This window comes from Empidonax traillii, unplaced genomic scaffold (assembly GCF_003031625.1).
Source record: "Empidonax traillii isolate 1590-97213 ecotype Southwest subspecies unplaced genomic scaffold, ASM303162v1 scaffold1297:size275931, whole genome shotgun sequence".
Taxonomy (NCBI): Eukaryota; Metazoa; Chordata; class Aves; order Passeriformes; family Tyrannidae; genus Empidonax; species Empidonax traillii.
Genome location: NW_020956490.1, coordinates 10,834 through 34,747, shown reverse-complemented (window position 1 = coordinate 34,747; position 23,914 = coordinate 10,834). Strand labels below are relative to the sequence as shown.

The window sequence follows — 23,914 nt, the reverse complement described above, 5'->3', positions numbered from 1 at the left end:
TTCTCACAGCCCTCCTCCTCTTCCTCCCGCAGGACAAACGCCCAGCTGCAGCTGAAGGCGATGGCCCTGCTCATCGCGCTGCTGCTGGCAGCGACCAACGCCGAGCGGCGGGTGAGGGGCAGCAGGCAGGGTGGTGGCATTGCAGAGCCAGGCACCACAGTTCCCCTGTCACCAGGGAGAGCCCTCAGCTGTCAGTTGTTCTGCCTCAAATGGTGGCACAGTGACTGTCATGGCCCAGCCCCGGTGCCTGGCACGTCTGAGCTGCCACGGTGGGCACCCTGCCCTGTGATGGGACCTTGGGCGGCTGGGTCCTGTGCTGTGGGGTTTGTGTTCTTTGGGATGGCACGGCTGCAAGAGATGCCCAGACACGTTTAAAGTCAGCGTCCTCGTTCTGCCTCTTCTTGGCTGACACAACCCATCCTGGCAGCCTGGTGGGAGAGGACCTGTTTGAGCCCCCTTGGGGTGGGCACGTCCTGGTTCCAGGGCAGTGGAAGCTAAGCTAAGCAGGGAATTGGGATGACAGTGGGAACACCAGCTTTTTATTTGGGGGGTGGGGGGAATGGTGGTGTACTGTGCACACCTCACAGCCTTTTCCCTTCCTAGGACATGATGGACTACCTAAGAGAGAAGAACATCAGGCAGTTTATCCACAAGGTGAGGAGTTGGGGTTGTGCCAAGTGCTTCATTCTCTGCCTTCCTCCCCAGTCCCTGTCCCCTGAGCCCCAGCTCTTGGTGCCTGTGCCTGGCTGGGTTACCTGTGTGCCCACACCCCTTTCTTGATACCTCCTATGGGTGCTGCTCTTCTGGCACCCATATGCCCAGGGTTTCCCCCCCCATCTGCCTGCAGTTCAGCGCACGCAGCTCTTGCCCATCCCTGAGGGGAGCTTCCCACTTCCCAACACCCCTTGGAGCAGCAGGAACCTGCTGGGCTCAGGGTTTTAAGCTCCGGGCTCGGAGGAACTGGGAGCAGCAGCCTGGGGGAACTTTCTCACTTGTGATCTCCTGCAGAACATCGTCCACAGCTCTGAGCCACTGGGGGACGAGATGGCCCATTACCTGTACGTGCTGCAGTCTGTCAGCCTCAACCTGTGCGAGCATCGCATGAGGACCTCCATGGATCCCTTCTCACAGGTCTGGGAGTGCTCTCCTTATGAGTCTGGTCCCGCTCTCTTCCACCGGTGGAAGCAGTTTTCGCATTTGGGTGAACCCAGCACATTTGAGGGAGAACCTGCATGTGTGGGGCTCACAGGCACCCCCTCCTCTCCACTCTCCCTCCAGGAACAGCGGGAGCTCCTCCAGTCCCTGCGCCAAACTGCCTTTGAGTCGGAGAGCGAGGCGCCTGCCAGCAACTTCAGCACCGAGCGCCGGCGGTCCCTGTGTGCCAAGGAGTTCCGCAAGCTGGGCTTCCTGGTGCGTCCCCCCCTCCCCAGCCCCAAGCTGGCTCCTCCACACGGCCTTGGGGGCGCCTTCTGATGGCTCCCCTAAGCCTGGTGTCCCCGCTGATGCTGATGGACCACCACGCAGTACCTCCCCTCTGCTCCCCCGGGGACTCCCGAACAGCGTGTGGATGTGCCGGGACTCCAAGGCAAACCTCCAAGGACGCTGCTGCTCGGAGAAGAAAGCTGCAGCTGCTAAATTGCATCCTTTGTGCCCTCCTAGAACAACAGCAACCCAGCAGAGGACCTCCGCCGTGCCCCACCAGGACTCCTTGCCCTGGACAACATGGTGTATTTCTCCAGGAACACCCCCAATGCCTTCAGCAGGGTGCGTGTGCTCTCCCAGGGAGGAGAGTTACTGGATCTCCACCTGTTTTTCCTTTCCCTGTGACCTGTCCTTGGCCAAACCCAGGCAAGGATGTCCCTTCTGGGCAAGTGTCCTACTGTTGCCCAGTTTCAGATGGAGCTGAGTCCTCCCTGCGGGTAGGAGAAGCCATTTGAGGCTGGTGGCACTGAAGGGTTCCCGTGGTTTTTGGGGTTTTGCCCACAGCTTGGTTTTCAGGCCTTGAGCAAACTGGGGCAATTTAGGCCAAACCAGCAGGGCATCAGCCGTGCTCCTACTTGCAGTGCCTGTGACCAGCTCATGCACTGCCACAGGGGAAGGAGGAGGGTGGGGCCGGATTTTGGGGAGAGTGAATCACTCCTGTTAGGGGTGGCTTTACCTGGGTGGGGACACCTTGACTAGGAATTCAGGAGGAGTGTGGGATGCCTGAGCCCCCACTGGTTGGGGCAGCCTTCCAAGTTCATGGCCCGTGTGATGTGAGGTATGGCCCTCTCCTCCAGTTCGTCCTCGAGAACAGCAGCCGGGAAGACAAACACGAGTGTCCCTTCGCTCGAAGCAGCATCCAGCTCACCCTGATCCTCTGCGAGATCCTGCATGTCGGAGAGCCGTGTATGTGTGAGCTCCAGCTTGTCCTTCTCCCTGCCCTGCTGCCTGGGGGGACAAGCTGCCAGGGCAGGGAGCTGCACCCATGGGGTCACCAGGCTCTGGCGTGGCCAACAGCAGGGGGAGGGGAGGTAGGGCTGGGAAATGTCCAGCTTCTCCTGGACACTGAAACCCCCCGGAAAAACTAGGGAGTCTGGCATCATCTGTCCTTCTCACCGCAGGCTCGGAGACGGCTCAGGCCTTTTACCCTATGTTCTTCGGGCAGGATCATTTCTTCGAAGAGCTTTTCTGCATCTGCATCCAGCTGGTGAACAAGACCTGGAAGGAGATGCGGGCGACCCAGGAGGACTTCGACAAGGTGCGAGGGGGTGCTGCGGGCCTGGACGGGATCGCGAATTCAGGGGCTCTGGGGAGCGTGGCCTGACTGGGGTTTGATGACCTGTGCCCTGCAGGTGATGCAGGTGGTGCGGGAGCAGATCACCAGGACCCTGGCCCTCAAGCCCACGTCCCTGGAGCTGTTCAAGACCAGAGTGAACGCGCTGAACTACAGCGAGATCCTGAAGCTGCGGCAGACGGAGCGGCTGCACCAGGAGGAGACGCTGGCCGCGCCCGTGCTGTGAGTGGGCTGCGGGGGCGACGCTGTGGGGCTGGGGAGGTCGGTGAGCGCCTGCTGAGGTGGCTGTGCTCCTCTTCTGCTGGTTTTCACCCCAGGGAACTGCGGGAGAGGCTGAAGCCGGAGCTCCTGGAGCTGATCCGGCAGCAGCGCCTGCTGCACCTCTGCGAGGGCACCCTCTTCCGCAAGATCAGCAGCCGCCGCAGGCAGGGTGGGTGCCAGCCCCCTGCTCCTGGGTGAGGGGGTCCTGGGAAGGGGACAGAGGCTTGTCCCCATGTCCCCTGCTGCTGGGGAAGTTGCAGTTAATCTATGGGAGTAGCGTGCCCAGCCCCCTGGGCAGCTGGTGTGGGCTAACCCACGGGGTGAGAGAGAGAAATGGGGAGTGTGGATGAGGGGGCAGCTCTGTTCCCCCTGGGAAAGGAACCTCAGCAGAGGGTGGCTGAGCATTTCTCGTGTCTCCTGCTGCAGATAAGCTGTGGTACTGCCGCCTGTCACCCAACCACAAGGTACTGCATTATGGGGACGTGGAGGAGGGGGTGGAGTCTCCCCCCATCGAGAGCTTGACAGAGAAAAGTAGGTGATGAAGAGAAAGGGAGGTTGGGAAGGAGGGAGGGGAGTCCCAGTTGAGGCTGCCTTAAGGTGCCAATTCCCAGTGTCCACTGGTATTGTGGGACTGGGAGCTGTGGGAGTTCAGGCTGGGGCAGGCTGGCTCCCCAAAGGGCACTGCAGAGTGGCTTGAGCCCCCCACCTGGAGTGGTGGATCACTGTGAGCCCTCTTATTTGATGTGTGTTGGGCTCTGAGCACCAGGGGCCTGGAGGAAAAGGAGAGGGAGGGGAAGGGAAGAATGGGAGAGAAGGGGAGAGGAGATGCTCACAGCTCCTCCACTTGCCCCAGTTCCTGTGGCAGACATGAAGATGCTGCTGGTGGGGAAAGAGTGCCCACACACAAAGGAGAAGAGCTCTGGGAAGCAGAACAAGGTCAGCACCTCACACCCCTCCCTGTCCAGGGGGCCCAGCACACTCCCCTCCCCGGCTGAGGATGGGTTTTGGGGGTGGGTGAATGGTGGCAGGTTGGGTGGTTTCATGGACGGAGACCTTTTGGGTGTCGGGGAGGAGGAGGCTGGGAGGCAGCTCCTGCTCTGAACCCCTCTGGGGTTGGAAAGAGTCCAGCTGAGAGGCTGTACTACACCCTGTGCTGCCCCTGCAGGATGTCCTAGAGCTGGCCTTCTCCATCGTGCATGATGTGGAAGAATACTGCCTCAACTTCGTTGCCCCCACCCGGTACGAGGTGAGTCCAGGGGCCCTGTGGGGAGGTACACGGTGGCCAGACATCCTTTGGAGGGGACAGCAGGTGGGGCAGCGAGTCCTGGGGAGTGGGAACCACAGAGCGGGGCAGGTGGGCTCTCTGGCTGCCCAGGGCTGGTGCCAGAGATGCCCATGCTGTGCTTCCCCAGTTCTGCCTCTGGACGGACGGGCTGAACGTGCTCCTGGGCAAGGAGATGACGAGTGAGCGAACGCAGACAGACCTCGATGTCCTGCTGTCCATGGAGCTCAAGCTGCGGCTCCTGGACCTGGAGAACGTCAGCATTCCTGACAACCCCCCTCCCATCCCAAAGCCCCCCAGCAACTTAAACTTCTGCTACGACTTCAGCCATGCAGAGCAGTGAGTTCCTCCCTGTGCCCTGTACCCCCCTCCATGCCCCTCAAAATCAAACCCCTTCCTCCAGGCTCTGTCCCTCATCTCTGGCCCAAAGGGACAAGCCCAGCTGCTGGCTGGGAGCTTGGGTGGCCCACCCTTCCCTGCCTGCGTCCTGCCTTCCTGTGAGAACATGGGAATGAGCCACCGAGTGTCAGGCTCCTGTTCAAGGAGGGTGACCCAGCTGCTTTGCCCCTCTGCTGTGGGCAGGCAAAACTAAATTCTTCCCAGACAGCCAAACCCCTCTGTGGTGGCACTGACCCCACACACACTACAGGCAGGTTTTGGGCAGAGGGGGCAAGGATGTGGGCAGGCATAAAGGTACAGGCAGCCCTGGGATAGCTGGAGCTGGGGTAACACTACAAAGGTACAAATCTGCGCTGCCTGACTTTCGCCATCAGTGTAGGGGATCCCTTCTGCACAAGAAGGTGGTTGGAAAAAGGATAAAACACACCTTTCTACTAAGTTTGTCAAGCAGACAGCATCTCCCGAGCACGGTGTGCCTGCCAGGTCCCTCCCGCACTGAAATGTGTTTTTGCTGAGCCCTGTCCTGGAAGGGGGGGGGGGGTGTTTAGGGAACAAGCCCCCTTTTCCCAGCACCAGTCAGCTGGGCCTGGTGAGGAGGAGACCCCGGTCTGCCCTTGCTGCCCAGCACTGTGGTGTTTTGCCAATCCTGGTGCCTTCCCCCCGCCCCGGGCGGACACTTGCACACTTCAGCCATGCTGCTGCACTACTGCACCCACGACAAGCTACCTCCTCCCAGCCCCCACGGCCCCCATCCCGGTGCCCTGCACCTCCTCGTGCCTGCAGCTTCTCCCAGGGGTGTTGTGGTGACAACCACAGCCGCAGGTCACGGGGGGAACCAGCTGTGCCTCTGCCTCCTGCGTACAGGACAATAAACACCTGTGGAGAGAGAACTCGGAGGTGTGTCCTTGCCAAAGGTCTGGGGAAGGGCTCAGACTAGCGGGTCGGAAGGGGTCAGAGTGGGTAAGACCGGGACAGAGCTGCAGCTGCCAGAAGCTGGGAGGATGATGGGCACAGGTGGGTCAAAGGGCTGGAAGGGGGAGGGCTGAAATGGGGAGGGCTGTCACCAGCACCCCAAACCCTGTGGTTGTACTGTGGGGCTGGGGGAAAGGCCTCAGGGTCCTCTGGTGCTGGGAAGTGGAGAAACTCCCTGGGGATCTGAGTGTGTGGGATGGGGCTGTTTGTGTGTGCCCGTGCCCCCAGGATTGGGGAGGGGATTGGGAGTCTCAGATCTTTGGTACAAGAGAGACAGGGAGCTCCTGGAGTGGGTTCAGCAGATGGCAAATTAAGAGGCTGGAGCATCTCTCTTACGAGGAAAGGCTGGGGGAGTTGGAGCTGTTCAGCCTCAAGAAGAGACGACTGAGAGGGGACCTCTGTGAGTATCTGAAAGGGAGAGTGTCAGAGGATGGAGCCAGGCCCTGCTCGGCGGTGCCGAGTGACAGGACAAGAGGCAACGGGGCAGCAACTGATGCCCAGGAAGTACCACCTGAACATGAGGAAGAACTTCTGTGTGACCGCACACTGGAACAGATCAGCCAGAAAAGGCGTGGAGCCTCCCTCACCGGGGACACTCAGGAACCACCCGGACGAAATGCGGTGCCACTTGCTCTGGGGGTTGACCCTGCCGGAGCAGGGAGGTTGGACCGCTGGGGTGGCTTCCAAACTGACCCATCCTGTCATTTTGTGGAAAGCCCGCGGGGCAGGGATGTCCCTGGGGTAGGGATGTCCCTGGGGTAGGGATGTCCCCTCCCGGACAGGGTTGTGCCCTCCCCGGCACAGGGGGTGTCCCCTCATGGACAGGGGTGTCCCCTCATGGACAGGGGTGCCCCCAGCAGAGGGGTGTCCCCTCCCGGACAGGAATGTCCCCTCATGGGCACGGCTGTCCCCTCCCCTCCCCTCCCCGGGGCCGCCGTTCCCGGCCCGGCCCCGCCGCTTCCGGGCCCGTCACGTCCGCGGGAAGCGGAGCGCGGAGCCGGCGCGGCCATGGCGGTGAGCGGGGGGCCGGGGGAGCGGGGCCGGGGGTTCCCGGGGGGGGGGGGGGGGCCCGCGCCTGACCGCCTCTCTCTTGACTCCGCAGCCCAAGGGGAAGGCGGGCACCAAGGGCAAGAAGCAGATCTTCGAGGAGAACCGGGAGACGCTGCGCTTCTACCTCCGCATCATCCTGGGGGCCTCCGTGAGTGCGGCCGGGGGGAGGATAGGGGGGCCCGGCGGGGCCGGGCCGGGGTGGGCGGCGGGCAGACAGCTGAGCCGTGCTCTCTCCGCAGGCCATCTACGCCCTGGTGAACCTGATCATCTTCTACCCCGCCGCCTCCGCCTGGACGTGGGTGAGTGCCGGGCACCGTCCCCTGGAGAAGGGCTCCTGGGCCCGGGCTCCTCCCGCGGGCCCCCCGGCCGTGCCCTTTGCCGCTGACCTCCTTGCCGTGTCCTCCTTGCAGCTCGCCTTCGCCTTCAGCTCGGTGGTCTACGGCACCAGCTACCGGTCCATGAACTCCATGGCAAAGCCGTCTTTCACAGACGATGGCAGCCTTGCCGACGGGGGAATTGACCTGAATATGGAGCAGGGGATGGCAGAGTGAGTGTCCACACCCGCACGAGTCCAGGTGAGCAGGACCTGCTGCCTGAGCGTGCACGCAGAGCCAGGAGAGGCCCCCGAGGAGAAGGCCAGGCCAGGCCTCAGCTCCTGCCCCAGATTGCCCATGGTGTGGGCAGGAGGGGGGCTGGAAGCCTGTAGCCATATTTTCTGAGAGTGTACCCTAAGTGCCCTGATTATCTGAACGCATGGCTTGGCGAGCCCCAGTCAGGAGCCGCCACGTGGGTGTGCCAGCCTGGCACCGTCACTGTTCTTAGGGCTGAGGTGCAGAGGTAAGAGATCACAAAGGGTTCAGTGAGAGCAGTTTACGACCATCTTTCAGTGAAGAAACAGCACTGACTCTGTGCGTGCTGCTGCAACACACAGTGATATATATTTTCTTTTTAAACCAGCACTGCAGGTGGTGCTTGACAGAGCAGAAGGGCATGTGCTGCCAGTTATCCCATCCTGGCTGCAAACTGGCCGTGTCTTGAACTGTTCTACACACTGAAAATTCTCCCCTCTGTCTCAGCCAGCTGCTGTGACCTCCTCAGCCATTTCTATCCCCTGTGCTTGTGCATTCCTTGTGTCTGTCTGCAGACAGTGTTTGCCTCTCCAGTGTTCTTGGTGCTATTGTAACTGTCTTTTTCTTGGTCAAGGGACACATAACAGTAATTCCTGAGAAGTGCTGTTAAATAAAATTAGGAGACAGCAGCACTGGAACAGCAGAAATAATACCTTCTAGATTTACTTGTTTTCTACTGGTGAGCCTCAGACTAATTACAGAAAACTGCCAGGTAGTTATGGACACATCAGGCTTTGCTCTCTGTCTGTTGGTCCAGCCTCTGCTGGGGATCTTCAGCATGTGCTTAGTGAGGTACTGGAGTCCTTGGCCCCTTCCCTCCCATGTCCTTGGCCTACCGTTCCATGTTTACCTCTGTCCCTCCCCTGCTGCCCGGCTTTTGAAGCAGCACAGTGGGGCCTTGTTTCCAGCTGAGCCCTCTCTGTCACGTCAGGTGTTCTCAGTGCTGGCAGGGCCATATATTGATGTGTGTGGTTTAACTTTTCCTGAGATAAGTTCCATTTTTGGCTGGGGATGTTATCAGCAGGCAGACCGACTCGTGGGGCACAGGGGGAGCTCTCAGCTTGTGTGTTGGTGGAGTGGCACCTCTTGTACCTGCAGCAGTACTCATGTCTGGTGCAGGAGACTCAGCTGAGGGACGAGGTGGCCAGGAGGAGAGGGGGTTATTTCCAGTGTGACCTGTGAGCTGGGTGCTTTACCCCCTCTTCATCCTATAGAGACTTCATTTTCCTGCTGGTCAGCCACGTGTTTTTCTCCCATTTTACACTGGTTTGGCTCTCTAGAGTGGAATTGCGAAATAGTTTGAATACCCTTTTAGTGAAACAAAACATGGGACGGGTGAGAAGGTAAAATACAGAAGTTTGATGTTTCTGGTGTCCTCCTGGTTGTGGGAGATGCCTCTGGGAGTTGTGCGAGGCAGAGAGGGTGCCCCAACAACTGTCCCGTGTGTGACTGATGGTGCTGTCATGGGAAATGACAGGATGTAGCACAGAGATTACCTGCTCTGAACAGGTGACTGCTGCAACCCTGGTTGCAGATGTACTCCCCTTGCTATTGAGGCCTTGAGGTTTCTCTGCCTGAGCAATTGGGCCAAGGTTTAGGACACATTAAAATGAATTGATGCTTATCTGAGGCATGGGCTGTGCAAAACACAGAGGAGGCAGAGCTGTAAGAACAAAACCTGCAGAGCTGAAGTTCCCATCCTTACCCTGTGCCTCTAAATTACCTCTTTTGGGACCAGGGAACCACAGTAAGCTAGTGGTTACTCCAGAAAGAAGGGGATGTTTCCTGCCTCTCAGCTGAGTGTGCTCCTTTGGAGGTGCTCCTGGAGTGCTGTGGCTTTGATGGTGTTTCTCTCGTGCTGTCTGTAACTGAAATGGATGTTTTGTGTTGCTCTGGGGTTGAGGAAGGCCCATCTTGCTGTTCTCTGTCAGAGCTGGGTTTGGTGGAAGCTCTGCCCTCAGCACTCTGTGGCCTGTGGTGATGCCTGAGATTACTGAAACTCCATGTCTTGCCCTAGAGCTGTTGGTGGTGGATTCTGCAGTGCCTTGAGTCGATGTTGTTTGTGGTCAGTTTGCTTTGCACTTTGCCATTGCCTTTGTTTTGTTGTCCCCAGTCTTGGATGCGACTGGAGGGTTTCTTTCTCCAGCAGCCGATGATTTAACAGGAGTGAGAGCGGGTGTTTTTCTAACCCTTCATGGCACTCCCTTAGGCTTGTGTTGAAAAACTAGTACCTGTTTACCTCTCCTGGGTGTCAGATCCCCTGAGGGTGTTGGTTGAGGCGCGGGCAGCTTGTTCCCCTCCATAGCTGGCTCCCAGCTCTGCCTCAGGCTGGCATGAAAGATGCTGAAGTCAGATAAACAGGAGGGGAGGAGGAGCCAGTCTGTTGCTGTAGCTCAGTTTGCTGGTGTGCTTGTCCTTTGGTGACCCTGAGTGTGTCTGTCAGCCTGTGAAATGGCACGGGGAAGATTCCTGGCTCCCTCCAGCACAGCCAGTCAGGAGCAGCTATACTTTATGTCAAGATAGGTGTCAAATCAGCAGGCGCTGGCTGCTGTTTCAGCTGTGGGGGTGGGTGGCGGTTTTGTTGCTGGTCTCCATCCCCCATCAATTCCTCAGCTTTCTCAGTGTCTTTTTTTTTTTTTTTTCAGAGGGAGCTCAGCTCTAACCCATCAGATTATTTTTTGTTGCTGGTTCTTCTAGATAACTGTGTGTGGCAAAGCAGGGCTGCAGGGACAATCCTTGGGTTGGGTCAGGCTCCCTGGAGGTGGTGCAGACAGGCTGTGTTGGCAGAGGAGCTGGCGTGGGCTGGAATGGAAGCTCAGTGCTTTGCTTTTCTTCCCTCAGGCACCTCAAGGATGTGATCCTGCTGACAGCTATAGTCCAAGTGCTGAGCTGCTTCTCGCCCTACGTCTGGTACTTCTGGCTCTTGGTAAGCCCCAGCCGCTGCTGTTTTCCTTCTTGCTCTGCACTGTCCCTGTCTTGCCCTGTCTTCAGGACCGAGGACATTATTTATCCATTTCGTTTCAGTGTCCTGTTTCAGGCCCAAGCTATTTTCTGATATGTTTTTTAATCTCCTTGTCAAATCTTGTTAAAAACGAGGCCGCACATGGTAGAGAAGTCCTGATCCCTCTGGGTCAACCACACAAAAGCTAGACTGGCCTTTGCCTTTCCCTCTGGTCCTGTGAAAGGGCAGTAAGAAACACGAGGCAGATCAAAGCTGTCTTTGAGCACAGAGCCTTTCTGTGACTGTAACAAACAGTGTTTCTTCTTGTTTGGCTTTCTCAGTCATTCAGCATGGACCAAGGCTGGGATCTGCTGGACACTGTGCCTATTTGTAGATAAAGTGCTGTAGGCATCGATTTCCCCTTAACAGACCAAACTCTTTCTACTCCTGAATCATTTGTCATGTGCCTCCAGCTAAAGCTGCTTGTGCTGAAGGACAAAAAATCTCCAGTTTAAAAAAAAAATCCCACAGTTGCTTTGGGAATATCACACAAAGGTACAGAAGGCAATTGTGGGAGCATGGAAAGTTACCCCGTTTCAGTCCTTTATCTCATTTCAGTCCTCACCCACAAATTCCTCTCTCGCTGGCCTGGCAGAGGAGGGCAGCCTAGACTTGGCTGTGCCCTGGAGACCATCTGGATCACTTTTTTTTTTTTTTTTTTTTTTTTTTTTTTTTTAAATTCAGAGAAATGTGGGTGTGTTTCCTGAAGGGAGGAGAGACGGAATGTCTGGGCAGCTCAGTCCCCCTAGGGCAATTCAGACCCGATGCTGGGATTTCCATATATGAAGCCCTGAGAGCTGTACACGTAGGCGAGCTCCTAAACGAGATGAAACAAAATCAGGCCGTTTATTTTGGCCGCCCGCCACCGCCTTTTGATTTCCGTGCATCCTGAGGTGCCCCCGATCCAGCCTGCGGAGATGCTCCAGCTCCTTTTGTCTCCCTCAGCAGGACCAGCAGTCAGCCCTGCCGTCCCCAGAGTGACTGAGTTTGTGCCACGTGTTGTTTTGCAGGCCCCGGGGCGCGCGCTCTACCTCCTGTGGGTGAACATCCTGGGCCCCTGGCTCACGGCGGAGTCCTCGCCCGCCGCCCAGGAGCCCAACGAGAAGAAGCAGCGCCGACAGGAACGCCGGCAGATGAAGCGCTTCTAGCCCTGGCTGGGCACGGATAACGTGAGCTCTCATCTCCACGCCGTTGTTTTCATCAGGGATGCGACCGAAACCAATCCGAAACCGCCGCAGTAGCTCTTGCCCTCTGTCACTGCTGCCGTTCCGCTAGAAAGGCCGCAAGAGACTTCCCTCGGTTGGGTCTTGGTGCTGGCTGAGGCCCTGCTCCTTGGGATGACAAGGGGGGGGTGATGGTGGTGCTGGGATGTGTGTAAATACCTTTTTAAAGCAGCGCTGTTATCGCGTTCGAGGTTGGGGAGTGCAATGTTGGGAGGAAATAGTACATTAAAGAGCAGAGTCTAATTGACCGTGCTGGCAGTGAGTTCGTGTGGGGGAGCTGTGAGAAATACCAGCGTGTTCCGGGAGATCTGGACCAGAGGGAAGCAGAACCCCCAGAGGCAAGTGCTTTCCTCCTTTTCCCAGGCTTGGTCTAAGACAAGAACCTGTGGGTTTGTGGGTTTTTTTGTATTTTTTGGGGAGGGTTCTCTCAGGGGTGCCACGACTGCTGCAGAGTTCACGTGTTAGAGACCAGGAACAACTCAGGGCAGTTTTTATGTTTGCCTACTTTGATTTATTGATGTTGTCCCTGCCCATGTTGTTGTTTTACAGACCCCAGTGACCCCTTCCCATTCCTGACGCACCAGTCAGACCACGCAGCTTTGCCTGTGCCAGCGAGATGCACAGCGGGCGCTCACAGTGGTGCCAGCCTGGTTTTTGATGCTATCCACAACCTTCTGCCCACATGTCTTTTCCATTACATCATCTTTATTACACGCTTTTGACTAACATCAAGCCCAATCCCCACCCTGAGTCCTCAAAGCCAGGCGGGGTGGCTCTAGTTGGGGTGCAGAGCTGGGCAGAGATTGGTATTTGGGGGAATTAAAAGTCCTTCCTGCTGCTGGTGGAGGGCATGAGGGAAAGCGTAGGGAGCAGCAAAGGCATCCATGGGGAGATCTGTGGGTGCAGGCCAGCCCTTGGATTCCCTGCCAGGGAATCCAGCCCTGTCTGCTGGCCTCGTGTAGGTGCCCCTACAGTGCTGGGAGCACCCCCGGGACCCTACAGAAATCCCCCCATTGCAACTCCCCCGGCACAGCCTTCTGTACTTGGGGACCAGCACATCGCCCCAGCTCTGCCCTCGCTCCCCCTGAACCCTCTTCTCCAGCTCCCCAAAGCCACGTGGAGCCGCACAGCCGTCCCCAAAATACACAGGGACGATGTTGGGGGGGGAACACATCAACACTAACCACACCGGCCCTCGGCCGCGCTAACCCTACACAGCGGTACATGCACAGCGGCCCCCCGGGCGCCCGGCTCGGGTTCTGCCCTCTCCTCCGGCCCCAAGAAATACCCAGTTAAACAGCCAGTTACACCCTTGGGGTGCTGGTTTGGGGGGTGCCCCTCAGTCAGGCAGCAGCTGCTCCAGTTCCTCCTCGTTCAGGCCGTTGGTGGTGACGATGTGATCCAGCTGCTTCATGTACCGCTCCAGGTCCTGCATGAAATGGGGGATGCGCGCCTTCTCCAGGACCCCGAATTTCTTCAGCCGATTCACATCTTCGTAGGAGACCTGATGGGAAGCAGGGGGACGGGGTCAGCCCCCTCCATTCCAAACCCTAGCAGGTGCCAAGGGGAGCATCTGGCTCCCTTGCAGCCCACCTGGTCCACCCCCCTAGCCCCCCACACTGCCCAAACATCCCTCCTGCCTGCGGGGAGGCAGCGGGAAAGCTGCTGGGGGATGTGGGATTTGCAGGGATTTGTGGTTTTGGTAATTTTCTGTCACTGCAGGGCCAGGTGACAGCAGGACTGCTGTGGCTGAGGGCCAGCAAGGCTTAACCTGCTGGGTTAAGCCTCTTCCCGAAAGTCTCCCACAGAGGATTATGGATTGTCCTGTCCTTCCTTGCATCCTACCCAGCACTGCCTTTCCCTGCTCACCAAGACCTGCAAGCGCAGGGAAAGAGTGGCAGGGCTGGGTTTTGGGAAGCCATAGGACCGAGAGAGCCTGTGTGACCCTCAGGATGAGATGGGACTCTGGGATGAGCCACCCCTACTCCATTACCTTTCCAAGCGCAGCCAGCAGCGGGAAGTCGATGGTCTGCCGATGGCGCAGGATGCGGAGAATCCCGTCCAGGTAGACCTGGTCCTTACTGAAACAGCCTGGAAGAGCAGAGGAGGCCTGGGAGAGGGAGCCTGGCTTCCCACCACCCACCTCTTGCCTGAATGTTTGCTGACTGCAAGAAACAGAACGAGAGCACCGGGCCACGAGTGTGCCAGGGCTCAGGACTGCTGAGTCCCAAGGGATGAGCACTGGGGAGGCAGCTGGGTGCAGCAGGAGTTCCCCAAACCTCACTAGGATGGTCTCATCCTTCTTCCAAAGTCACTTTTTTAATGGTGAACCACTGCAAGAATCCAAATGTATCCAGAGTAATTCTCATTTTTTTTCTCTCCTTTGCTGCTTCCCCAGAAGCTTATGCAAGTCACTCCTACGGGACAAGTAATCCCACAGGAGAGCAGTGCTGGGGATGGGGAGGGATGTGAGGGAGGGCTGCCATTTTGGGAGGAAGGGGTTAAAAGCAGAAGACTGGCAGGGCGGATTGTAAATTGCTCAGTCGACCTTGCACCTGGGAGTAACTCTTGATAAGCCTGTGAACAGCAGGCCAATGATCCTGTGCACCTCTGCCTAGGTGTCACTTTGGGGATCCCCTGGTTAGTGAGGTGATGGAAATAAATTTACTCTTTGCATTGTAGCCACGAGCCTGTGCCACCACTACAAGGACTGGTGATGCCCAGCCCACCCAGCAGCAGAACACAGACACTTGATGGTCTTCTTTAAAAAAAAAAAAAATTAAAAAGAACCCTCCCTCCCCAAACCCAAAGGCTCTGCACCCCCCTCCCTGGTACCTGGCTGTGAGGTGTCTGTCTGGCCCCGCTTGGCCCGCACGCAGTACTCCCACCGGACACCGGCGTCCTGCACGTACTGCTCCAGGTCCTGGAAGAGGGCGGAGAAGGACAGGCGGCTGGCCCGCTCGATGGTGTAGTAGAGCAGCGCTGCCCGCCACAGGAAGGGCTGCTTGCGGAAGAGGACGCTGTGCAGGCTGGCCAAGCCTTCCTCCGTGGGGTTGGCGGGTTTCAGGCTGTACTGCTTGCGGCCCTCGGAGCTGTGCCAGGGCTGGCGCGTGTTGTTCACGCCCCGGATGTAGTGGGTGCCTGGGGAGGGGGGGACAGGGGTGAGTGCGGTCACCCACGGCCTCCAAAAATGCTCAGCTCGCACCCTCCCTGCCCCGAGTCGCTGGGGTCGGGTGCCAGCTCCCAAGTCTTGGCCGTGGGGCATCTGCTTGCTCTGGTACCCAGGAGGAGGCCAGGACAGGGGTAAACAGGTGGGTGCCCAACACGCCCTCCCTGCACACGCACAGAGAGGGGTGCAGGTGGCCTCAGCCCCTTCCAAAACCTGCCCAGGATGCCTCCTTGCAGGACATGTGGGCACCACTTTGCCCCAGACCATTTACCTTAAGGATGCCCACAGCATTCCCCCTGCTGTGCCCCCCCACCCACAGCCACCTTCTTCCCACCCCTGCTAACCTATCTCGTGGCGCAGCATCCCCTCCAGCCAGTGCTGCCGGGCTCCAGCCAGGTTGATGGCCAGAGTGGGCCTGCTGTCCTCCACCATCATCACCGCCTGGGACAGGAGGTCATCAGTGAGCTGCACCACCACCTGCAAGAGAAGGAGGAGGAAACTGCCATCAGCAGGGTCTTGGCTCTCAGCAGAGCCTGACAGGGTGGCAGATGGTCACAAAAAAAGCCACTGACACCACGGGTGGCACCACTCGGCTCTGCTGCACCATCACCGGCACGTGCTGCAGCTCCCCGAAGGAACCACAGGCAGCAGGAGCCACTGGGGGGGATAATGAGAGGAAAGAGATGATCCCATGCAGGGGATGAAATAGCTCCTTTAATCTCTTTACAGCCAGCAAAGCTGAGCAGGCACTGTGGGGGCAGCGGGCAGCTGCTGAGCAGCCTCCTCCAGCATCCCTCTGGCTCCAGCATCGCCTCCACCGGGTTTGTTCCCACGGGCTGCCCACAATTTTGTGGCCACACATGATAGGCACGCTCTGGAGACCTGCCTGGCCCCCCTTCTGCATCCCCACTGGCAGTGGGATGGCGCACTAACTTTGGCCACCAAAACAACCCTGCTCTGAACACCCAACAGCGCCAATGTTGTTATGGGTCCAACCTCTGCACCCCCCAACAAACATCTCCTTGGGGCTCCAAGGTTCTGGCTCCATTTTCATGGACTCCCCTGCAGGTTCTCCCCATTCAAGGCTCCAAAACACGAGCAGTGAGGATGGCTCCATGCCAGCCCACCCTCACAGAAGGAACTGTGTGTGCTGCCCACAATTCACAGCAGGGATGGGCATCACATGTGCAGGACTAGTCAGTATCTTTCTGCAGAAAAAAAACAGCTATTTTGGGAAAACTGGCTACTGCAAGCACTGGAGCCAAAAGAGCTGCTATCCATGAACAGGAGTCAATGTGCCAACCAAGCAGCACTTTTTGACCACCCAACTTCAGACCTGCAGTGACTCAAAACTGCAGCATCGCTGGAGATGGTCCCTGGGAGCTCTTGCATCCAAGGTTTGGCAGTGGCAAGCCTAAGGACAGCAATCAAAACTGTTCCCCAGCATACATATTAACTCTACAAACCATCTGTTACTTCCCAGCTGACACTTTTCAGGATGAAAACGTGTGCATGCATTACTAAGTGACAGTTCTTTTAATAAAAAAAAAATTAAAAAAAAAAAAAGAGAGGAGACTGAATTGGTTTGCTTTAAATCAGATTTATTATTAATATTACTATTTATTATGAAAGCCAAAAGAGCAGCGTAACAGAGTCCACCGCTGGGCAAACGAACAGCATGAAATACTTACAGCGCAGCTGCTTACCTGGATGAAAACACACCAGCGTGAAAGGGAATCCCTCCAGTGCAGAGAAGAGACTTGCCAGTTCACCTGTGGCTCCCCACACAGAGCCAGTCACCCAGGAGCACTGGAGAGGGACTCCTGGCCTTGCTGGAGACCGCAGCTTCACGCACGCTGCCATTCTGCTGCCTGCTGCAGCCCTTCTCCTGCTGCACCAGCCCATCCCACCGGGCAGCACTACTTGCTTTATTTTGGGACCCTCCAGCTTTGCTGATGTGGCTGTGACTCTGGCCCAAATCCTGCTCCTGGAGCAGCAGCGCCAGCCCTTGGGGTCTGTGACCTCTCCTGCTCTGAGCAGATCCCCCAGTGCATTCTCGTGGCCCATCAAGCTTCTGCTCGGCTTTTGTGGATTCAATGACAGAGAAAAAGCTCATCCCAAGGAACTGAGGGAAGGCTTCTGGTGGCCCCAAAGGCATTGGAGCACAGGGTCCTGCCTCTCCCCAGGACGCCAGCACTGCTCAGGACCTCTGACACTGAGAGGCAGCTCAGAGATAGGGGGACACCAGCGATGGGATCCCAGGAGACACCAGCTAGCACTATTTAGGCTGACAGCATTCCACAACCCCAGGGATTACCATGCAGCACTTACCAACGGGGCCAGGCGTTTCTCTGCTGCAAGCTGCGAGCTCGCCAAAATCCATACGGAGGCCTCCGAGCTCCGGCAGCGTCACCTCCGTCCTGAGGCAAAAGAAAAGCAGCAGAGCTTCAGGATCTGCAGCTTGGACCCCGAGAAAAAAAGCAGCTTTTGAGGGCACGAAGTTAATTACGGCGTGAACACTTACCCAGGAGCGCGCTGCCTGCGGTGCCGGAAAGTGGGATCCTTCCTGTCTTTGCCGATCGGTGATGGGGGCACAGGGCAGCTGCCTGCAGTGGCTGCCACCAGCCTGGCCATGCTGCCTGCCAGCACTGACTGTGGGCAGGGGCACTGCCAGCCCCTCGGTCTCTGGGCTAATGCTACCACTGCGTGAGTTCCTCCTCTTTTTTCGTGATTAGGAGGTGTCAGGGAAGCAAAGGGCACAGCAGAACAGACAGGACACAGATGGTGAAAGTCAGGAATCAGAGATACAGGTGCAGGGAGGGAGGAACACGCCTGAAGCCACCCAGCTCCCCGCCAGGGTGCGAAATTGTCAGCGACGCAGAAGTTTCAGCAAGTTCTGTTCCTGCACGGGGAGCCAACATCGCTGCATGGGGAGCAGGTGGAACCCTTCCCTTCTTCCCAACCCCAGAGACATTCTAGTGGTTCCACAGGAAGGAACAAACTAGTGCTTTAATTGATTTAAAAGCACTTATCAGAAGTCCCAGATAAAAGAGCTACGTATCTCACACGCCCGTGTGCAAACACAGTGACTGAACCCTGCACTGCCCTGAGTCGGAAGGGACCCACAAAGTTCATCGAGCCCAAGCCCATTTAATAGCTCTGAGCAAAGGGAGAATTACACAGGGTTGGAATGAAGCCACTTGACACCAATACTGTAAGAAAAAAAGATGGCTTTGTGCCCAGCCCGAGCCCAGTCAATGGAGAACAGTTAAACCTGATCAATTGATAAAACCAAGACGTAGAGCTCAACTAGCAAGTCATAAGTGCAGGTCTTTAAGACTGGCCAGCTTTCTGTCTGGGTATCGAGACTGGGCACTCAAAAGGTAGCTGAATTATAGGAAAAGATCTGCAGAAATCCTTTCTGCACGAAGCAAAGGCTTAGGAGGCCAAGATGCCAAATCCACATCGCAGGGACACCCTCAGGAGGGATCAGGGCAAACCAAGGGTGCTGGAGGAGAAACATCCCCTGAGCAGGTGGAGCCTCAGGGGACCACTCATTCCCACCTTTGCAGGCATGGAATGCTCTGGGAACCACTGGGAAAGGTGATGCTTTGGAGAAATGCTCATCAACAACCCTGTTTGGAGATGGACGTGGAAAATCAGAGGTAGGAAATACAGTCTGGCCAAAAGGCAGTGGTGAGGAAGCTGCCACATCAGCCAGCAATGCATGAGCTCTGCCCTGCAGCCGACAGCCCAAGGTAGCCCTGCAAGCCAAACTACACAAAGCCAGCCCAAGAAATCCTTCTCAGCCCTTGAATCCAGGACACTGGAAGTGTTTTGGCCACACCTTGCTGGCAGAAGGGGGGAAAAAGAATGCCCCTTAACTGCAGCTGTGGGATATCCTGTTCTGGATGCTGCTGGGGGTGCAGAGAAACCAGGTTAGGAGATGCTGAACTCCCCGGGCTCCATCCCACATGGTTACACGGTTGCATCTTAACCACCTATTTCCCAGCCTCAAAACCCCAGCTTGGGGTTTCAAAGCACCACAACCTCTGCATGTCTTGCAGGACAGCAGGAAATCTCTGCCCTTGGCTTTGCTTTTGGACACGTGGGCAAAGGCAGCTGTTGGAGACATCTGCCATCCCAAAGCCAACAGCAGGAGATGGCTTCCCGACAGTAATTGATGCCTCATGCACGCAGCAAAAGGCTCCTGGCATGGACATGTAGACAAGTAGCAGCTCCCCCCTCTCTCTCAAGTAAAAAAGGGAGATACACGTGGAAAAAATTAATAGGAAATTGGTGGGAAACCAGCACCCATGCCCTAATCCCAGAGTACAGCGAACACAGCCAAGCAGAAGATGAAAGGACGCCACCACAGCTCAGAGCAAAAAAAAAATTTCCTCTTTGTACCCAAAACATTTCTTAATCTGAGTCCATTTTATCAGAAAATAAATATTTTGCTGTATTTCACAGGCAATAAAGGAGGGATGTGGATTACCTCTCCCACACAGCCTTCCTTCTGCATGTACTTTCGGATCACGGACCAGATCTGGCACTTGCTCAGCAGCTTCCCGCCCGTGGCGACCTCGAAGCTCTCGTAGGTCCCATACTTCTCCAGGACTGCACGGATGATCCTGATAGCCTGTTGCACACAGAAACAAAAGCATCACTGCAAACATCCTCCCTGCTTAAAGAGACACCTTTAAAAAAACCCGCGTGCGACGAACCCAGCGGAGACAATCCCCGATTAAACGCCTCTAAAATGAGAGGTGGTTCTGCAATACCTGAAGAAAAAAACAAGGAGACTGACTTGGCTGGAGGTGGCCACCAGGACAGTCAGACACTTCACACAATCAGCATGGCCCACAGCGTGTTCTTTCTGCTTTTTGTCACCCTTGCAAGCATCTCTTGTGGGAACGGGGGCCAAGCAGAAGCAAAACTGCATCGTCCCAGCGTGGTTAAAGCCGTGATTATTTTCAATCTTTTCTGCTTTCAGTTCTCCTTTCAAACTCTAGTGCTTGCACAAGGAGCTCCAGCTTCCCTGCTTGCTCTTTACTCCGAGAGTTTCTTACCACAGCGCTGAATTCCAAGCTTGGCAGCCAGGTTGTGCATCAACCCTCTGCAGGGATGCTGCTCCAAACAGGGCCTCTGCACCACCAGCCTGCTGCACGTCCAGCAGCCTTCTAATAACGGCAGCACGTGCTCCTTTATTTGCATTAACATTTATGGAGCATCTATAAAATGCCAACATTTATTAGCACGTTTCCTCCCCCAAAAGTGTGTTCTCACCGTAGACATTTTCAAGCAAGGACTTTTCCCAGTCACTGGAATATATATTAATATGTATTAATATCAATATTATAGCATTATATATCCCAAAGCAGATGACAATGGCTTTCACCCGATTCTGGAGGTTTTCCAGGAGTTTTATTGCATCTGCAAACCTGGCTGAGCTGCTGCCAGGCCTCTCAGTCCAGGACCAAGTGCTGCTCTTGAACAGTGGGTGTTTTACCTCCTCCTGCTGAGCTGGAGCCCCATGGAGGAGGTCCTATCCCTTCCCTCCTTCCTAAGGTCACCCAGGATCAGGAAATGGGTGCTCACCACCAGTATTCATCCAACACTCCATAAGACAAGAGGAAATGGCCTCAAATTTTGCCAGGGGAGGTTTAAGTTGGATATTAGGAACAATTTTCTTCATGGAAACAGTTGTCAAACATTGGAACAGGCTGCCCAGGGAAGTGGTGGAGTCACCACCTCTGCTCAGCCACTTGCTCTCTCTCTCCTCCCAGGGGACCCAAAGCACCAAGCCAAGAGAAACCCAGCACAGCTGGTGCCCAGGAGTAAGACAAACCAAAGAGCACACTCCCCCTTGAACTTCAGTGCACATCCTGGAGAGCAAAATTCCTGAGATACCAGGTTTAGTGTCCTGAGCACCTCCAAATCATGCACCCACCATATGCAGTGGGATAACAAATACTCCAGCCCGAGCTCCAGGCTGGTGCTGCTCACGTTCACGTGACAAAGCAGGGATGTGATCTCCAGGGTGATGAGCCTCCATGGGGCTGGAAGAATCCTCCTGGTTTATTTAATTTTTTCTATTAAATAACCCCTTCAGCACATGCAGAGCAGCTGGTGGAGCAGCTGGAGGCAGGGAGCTGGTGTTGGTTTGCCTGCTCATGTCCAAGGATGCTGACTTAGCAAAATGTCTCACTTCTTTAAGCTCTATGATCAATGAAGGTCTTTGCAAATAAAAACAGTTTACTTCTAATAGTGAGCTGGCAAGGGAAAAGGCTTCCCAAAATAAAAGAGCCTGGAAGGAGGTTACTGCAGGGTAAGAGTAAAGGAACAGTGACATGAATAGTCCATCACACAGACACAGGAGAACTCAGAGAAACACTGGCAGAGACACTCAACACTTCATGTCCCTTGCAAAAGGTTTTTGGATCCATGCTAAGACCATTTACAGTGATTACAAGCTCTTAATTCCATTCATTCAAAGTACTGCCCAGAGAAAAATAATCTCAATTATTCATTTTTTACTATGCTGGAAGTCCACTGCACCAAATGAGAAAGCACTGGGGGGGGGGGGGTGAAATAGCTCCGAGCAACTCATTTTGCTGCATGACTCAGGGAATGAAACAGCACTGAAGCACAGGAGGGAAATGCAAAAAAAAGTCAGCGAGGTCTTTGCAGGAGTTGGAGTGTCTTCCCTGCAACAGCCTTGCTGGCACCAGTTTATCTGGGGCAGAGGTATGGCAGGCACTGGGAATGATGAACTGCTTAGAAAGCTGTTTACAGAAAGGGCCTGAATCATCGGGACAATAATGCAGGCAGAGGCACGGGCAGTGATGCAGGAAGAAGTAAACATTCAAAAAGCAATAAATAAACCAGCAAAGAAGTTGTTATTTGAACAAATCGCTCCCGACCGGGAGGTGCAGTGGGAATTCAGGATCAGAGGTTTGTGTGGCAGAAAGGATGCTCTTCCCAGAGGCAGGATGCTCTCCCCTGGGAGCAAACTGGTTTTGGGGCATGGCTGGGCTCCCAGCTCCAAGCATGGAGCAGCTCCACTCCCTGTATCCCAGAAAGGCTCGTTTGTGGGCAGAGCACCCTGAAAGCCTGGCTCCTGACCCTGTCCTCCTCTTGAACGACCAGGAGCTGTTTGCTCAGCGCCATCCCCATGGCAGAGAGCAAGCTGGGAATATTTCAGTACTGGAAACATGGACAGAGTTATACAAAATAATACAGATTATCATTGATGACCATATCTGCCGATGCCTTAAGGACGCTGCCACACTGGACAACCTTTAGGCCTTCCACAAAACAAGCCAGACTTAACCACCAGGACATTCAGGCTAAGGGCCACTCCCTACACTGTCACACACACGTGTTCCAGATCCTTGGCTGCTATTTCTACAGCAGCAAGTGCAAAAACACACCAGTAAGGTGCTCGTGATGGAGCACAGCTCCCGACGTAAGCAGGAGACAGTTTTATCATAGAATCACAGACTGGTTTGGGCGTAAAGTGAACTTAAAGATTGTTTAGTTCCAACCTCACGTCCATGGGCAGCACAGCTGGGTTGCTCAAAGCCTGATTCCACTTGGCCAACACTGGTAGCATCACCCAGCACCAGTATGACCAGCACCCATGTCACCCACAGGGCAGGTACTATTCCTACAGGTAGGGGAGGTAACTAAAAACAGGTTGAAGAAATCACAGGGTGAGAGTGTGCTGAAGGCAGGGTACAAAAGGTGTTGAGGGCGAGCAGGATCAGGTAGCAGCTGGGAAGGAAAGCAGGCTGTGAGGTTTCACATGGACAAGGAGGAATGGCTTTGAATTGACACAGAGTGGGCTTAGGCTGGACATTAGGAAGAAAGTCTTGTCTGTGAGGGTGGTGAGGCCCTGGCACAGGTTGCCCAGAGAAGCTGTGGCTGCCCCATCCCTGGAAGTGTCCAAGGCCGGGCAGGATGGCACTTGGAGCAACCTGGTCCAGCGGAAGATGTCACTGTCCGTGGCAGGGGGTGGGGTCTTTAAGATCCCTTCTATCCCAAACCATTCCAGGATTCTGTGCCCATGGACCAGCGCCTGGCCGGCCCCACCACGATACATCCCAGTGGACACCCACGTGGGTACCCACACCCTCTCGCGGAAAACGCGGCGAGGCAGGGTCCCCCCCTCTCCTTCTCCTCCTCCCCCCAGGCCGAGCATCCCTCCCGGGCCGCGGGACCCACCTGAGCCACGAAGCGGTCGGAGGCGGCCCCGTACTTGTCCAGGACGGCGGCGGGCACCGGCTCCGCGTACTCGAACTGCGGGTCGTAGGCGAAGCTGGCGCGGAAGAAGCGCTCCCGCTCCGCCTCCACGTTGCGGGGCCGGAGCGCCACGAGCAGGCAGGGGCTGCGGCGCCCGCCGCCCTCCTCGCCGCGGCCCCGAGCGATGTGCGGCAGCGAGGCGGCGGCCCGCAGCCCCCCGCGCCCCGCCGCGCCCTCGCCGCGCCGCCCCGCCCCGGCGCCGGTCTCCGAGAGGCGGCGGGTCCCCCGCGGGCAGCGCGGTGCGGGGCGCGGCTCGGGATGGGGATGGGGATGGGGATGGGGCGGCGGTGGTGGCGGCGGCGGCGGCGACGGGAAGAGCGGGGAGCTGCCGTGTGCCGCCCCGGAGCCCGTAGCCCCCGAGCCCATGGCCGCGGCCTCCAGCGCGGCCGCTGCGGGGCTGAGCCGGCCCCGCGCCCCGCCCCGCACCGCCCCGCCCCGGCCACGCACCGCCCGCCGCCAATCGGCGCCGGGAACGGGGGGGAGGCGGTGCCGTCGGCCCCGGCGGTATCGGCAATCCCGGCTGCATCACCAACCCCGGCGGCATCACCAACCCCGGCTGCATCACCAACCCCGGCTGTATCACCAACCTCGGAGGCATCACCAACCCCGGCGGTACCGGCAATCCCGGCGGCATCACCAGCCCCCAGTTTGCATTTGCCAATTATGTCTCCATCTCCCAGTCGCTTCCCCAGCGCCGGTCGCAGCATCATGCCCCAGTAACATCACCAGCGCCGGCTGTGTCACCAGCCCAAGCCTGGAGTGCCACGCTGGTTGTGTCACCATCCCCACCCACACTGTCACCTCGACCATGTTGCCAGCCCTGGCTGTGTTTTTGACCCCAGTTG

At 56.7% G+C, this 23,914-nt stretch overlaps 3 protein-coding genes across 7 annotated transcripts in view; 2 read left to right on the top strand and 1 right to left on the bottom strand.

Moving 5' to 3' along the window:
- The window catches only part of ELMO3 (engulfment and cell motility 3), an 11,222-nt gene extending 5,608 nt beyond the window's left edge, over nucleotides 1–5,614 (top strand). For 3 of the 5 annotated variants that reach the window (XM_027906420.1, XM_027906419.1, XM_027906423.1), the window contains 12 exons: nucleotides 604–654; nucleotides 1,009–1,131; nucleotides 1,279–1,410; nucleotides 1,660–1,764; nucleotides 2,280–2,388; nucleotides 2,604–2,740; nucleotides 2,835–2,998; nucleotides 3,094–3,206; nucleotides 3,464–3,568; nucleotides 3,891–3,973; nucleotides 4,203–4,283; nucleotides 4,450–5,614. In XM_027906420.1, coding sequence (XP_027762221.1) covers nucleotides 604–654; nucleotides 1,009–1,131; nucleotides 1,279–1,410; nucleotides 1,660–1,764; nucleotides 2,280–2,388; nucleotides 2,604–2,740; nucleotides 2,835–2,998; nucleotides 3,094–3,206; nucleotides 3,464–3,568; nucleotides 3,891–3,973; nucleotides 4,203–4,283; nucleotides 4,450–4,662 — 1,416 coding nt within the window. In that variant the 3' untranslated portion in view covers nucleotides 4,663–5,614. Of the gene's footprint in view, nucleotides 1–20; nucleotides 112–603; nucleotides 655–1,008; nucleotides 1,132–1,278; nucleotides 1,411–1,659; nucleotides 1,765–2,279; nucleotides 2,389–2,603; nucleotides 2,741–2,834; nucleotides 2,999–3,093; nucleotides 3,207–3,463; nucleotides 3,569–3,890; nucleotides 3,974–4,202; nucleotides 4,284–4,449 lie in introns of those variants that run through there. The other 2 variants (XM_027906421.1, XM_027906422.1) reach the window with 2 other exon arrangements.
- The window catches only part of TMEM208 (transmembrane protein 208), a 16,390-nt gene extending 4,549 nt beyond the window's left edge, over nucleotides 1–11,841 (top strand). Inside the window, exons 2-7 of the mRNA XM_027906431.1 lie at nucleotides 6,676–6,704; nucleotides 6,793–6,888; nucleotides 6,980–7,039; nucleotides 7,151–7,287; nucleotides 10,211–10,295; nucleotides 11,381–11,841. Of these exons, the coding sequence (XP_027762232.1) occupies nucleotides 6,699–6,704; nucleotides 6,793–6,888; nucleotides 6,980–7,039; nucleotides 7,151–7,287; nucleotides 10,211–10,295; nucleotides 11,381–11,518 (522 nt within the window). The 5' untranslated portion in view covers nucleotides 6,676–6,698 and the 3' untranslated portion in view covers nucleotides 11,519–11,841. The remainder of the gene's footprint in view (nucleotides 1–6,675; nucleotides 6,705–6,792; nucleotides 6,889–6,979; nucleotides 7,040–7,150; nucleotides 7,288–10,210; nucleotides 10,296–11,380) is intronic.
- A 437-nt stretch (nucleotides 11,842–12,278) lies between these two features.
- KIAA0895L (KIAA0895 like) lies at nucleotides 12,279–23,779 on the bottom strand. The gene is made up of 7 exons (XM_027906435.1): nucleotides 23,657–23,779; nucleotides 22,992–23,321; nucleotides 19,261–19,404; nucleotides 15,107–15,239; nucleotides 14,429–14,734; nucleotides 13,587–13,684; nucleotides 12,279–13,097 (listed from the first exon to the last, which is right to left on the bottom strand). Exons 1-7 carry the CDS (start codon nucleotides 23,777–23,779, stop codon nucleotides 12,933–12,935), a joined length of 1,299 nt encoding a protein of 432 aa, XP_027762236.1. The 3' UTR covers nucleotides 12,279–12,932.
- Between the last annotated feature and the right edge of the window lie 135 nt (nucleotides 23,780–23,914).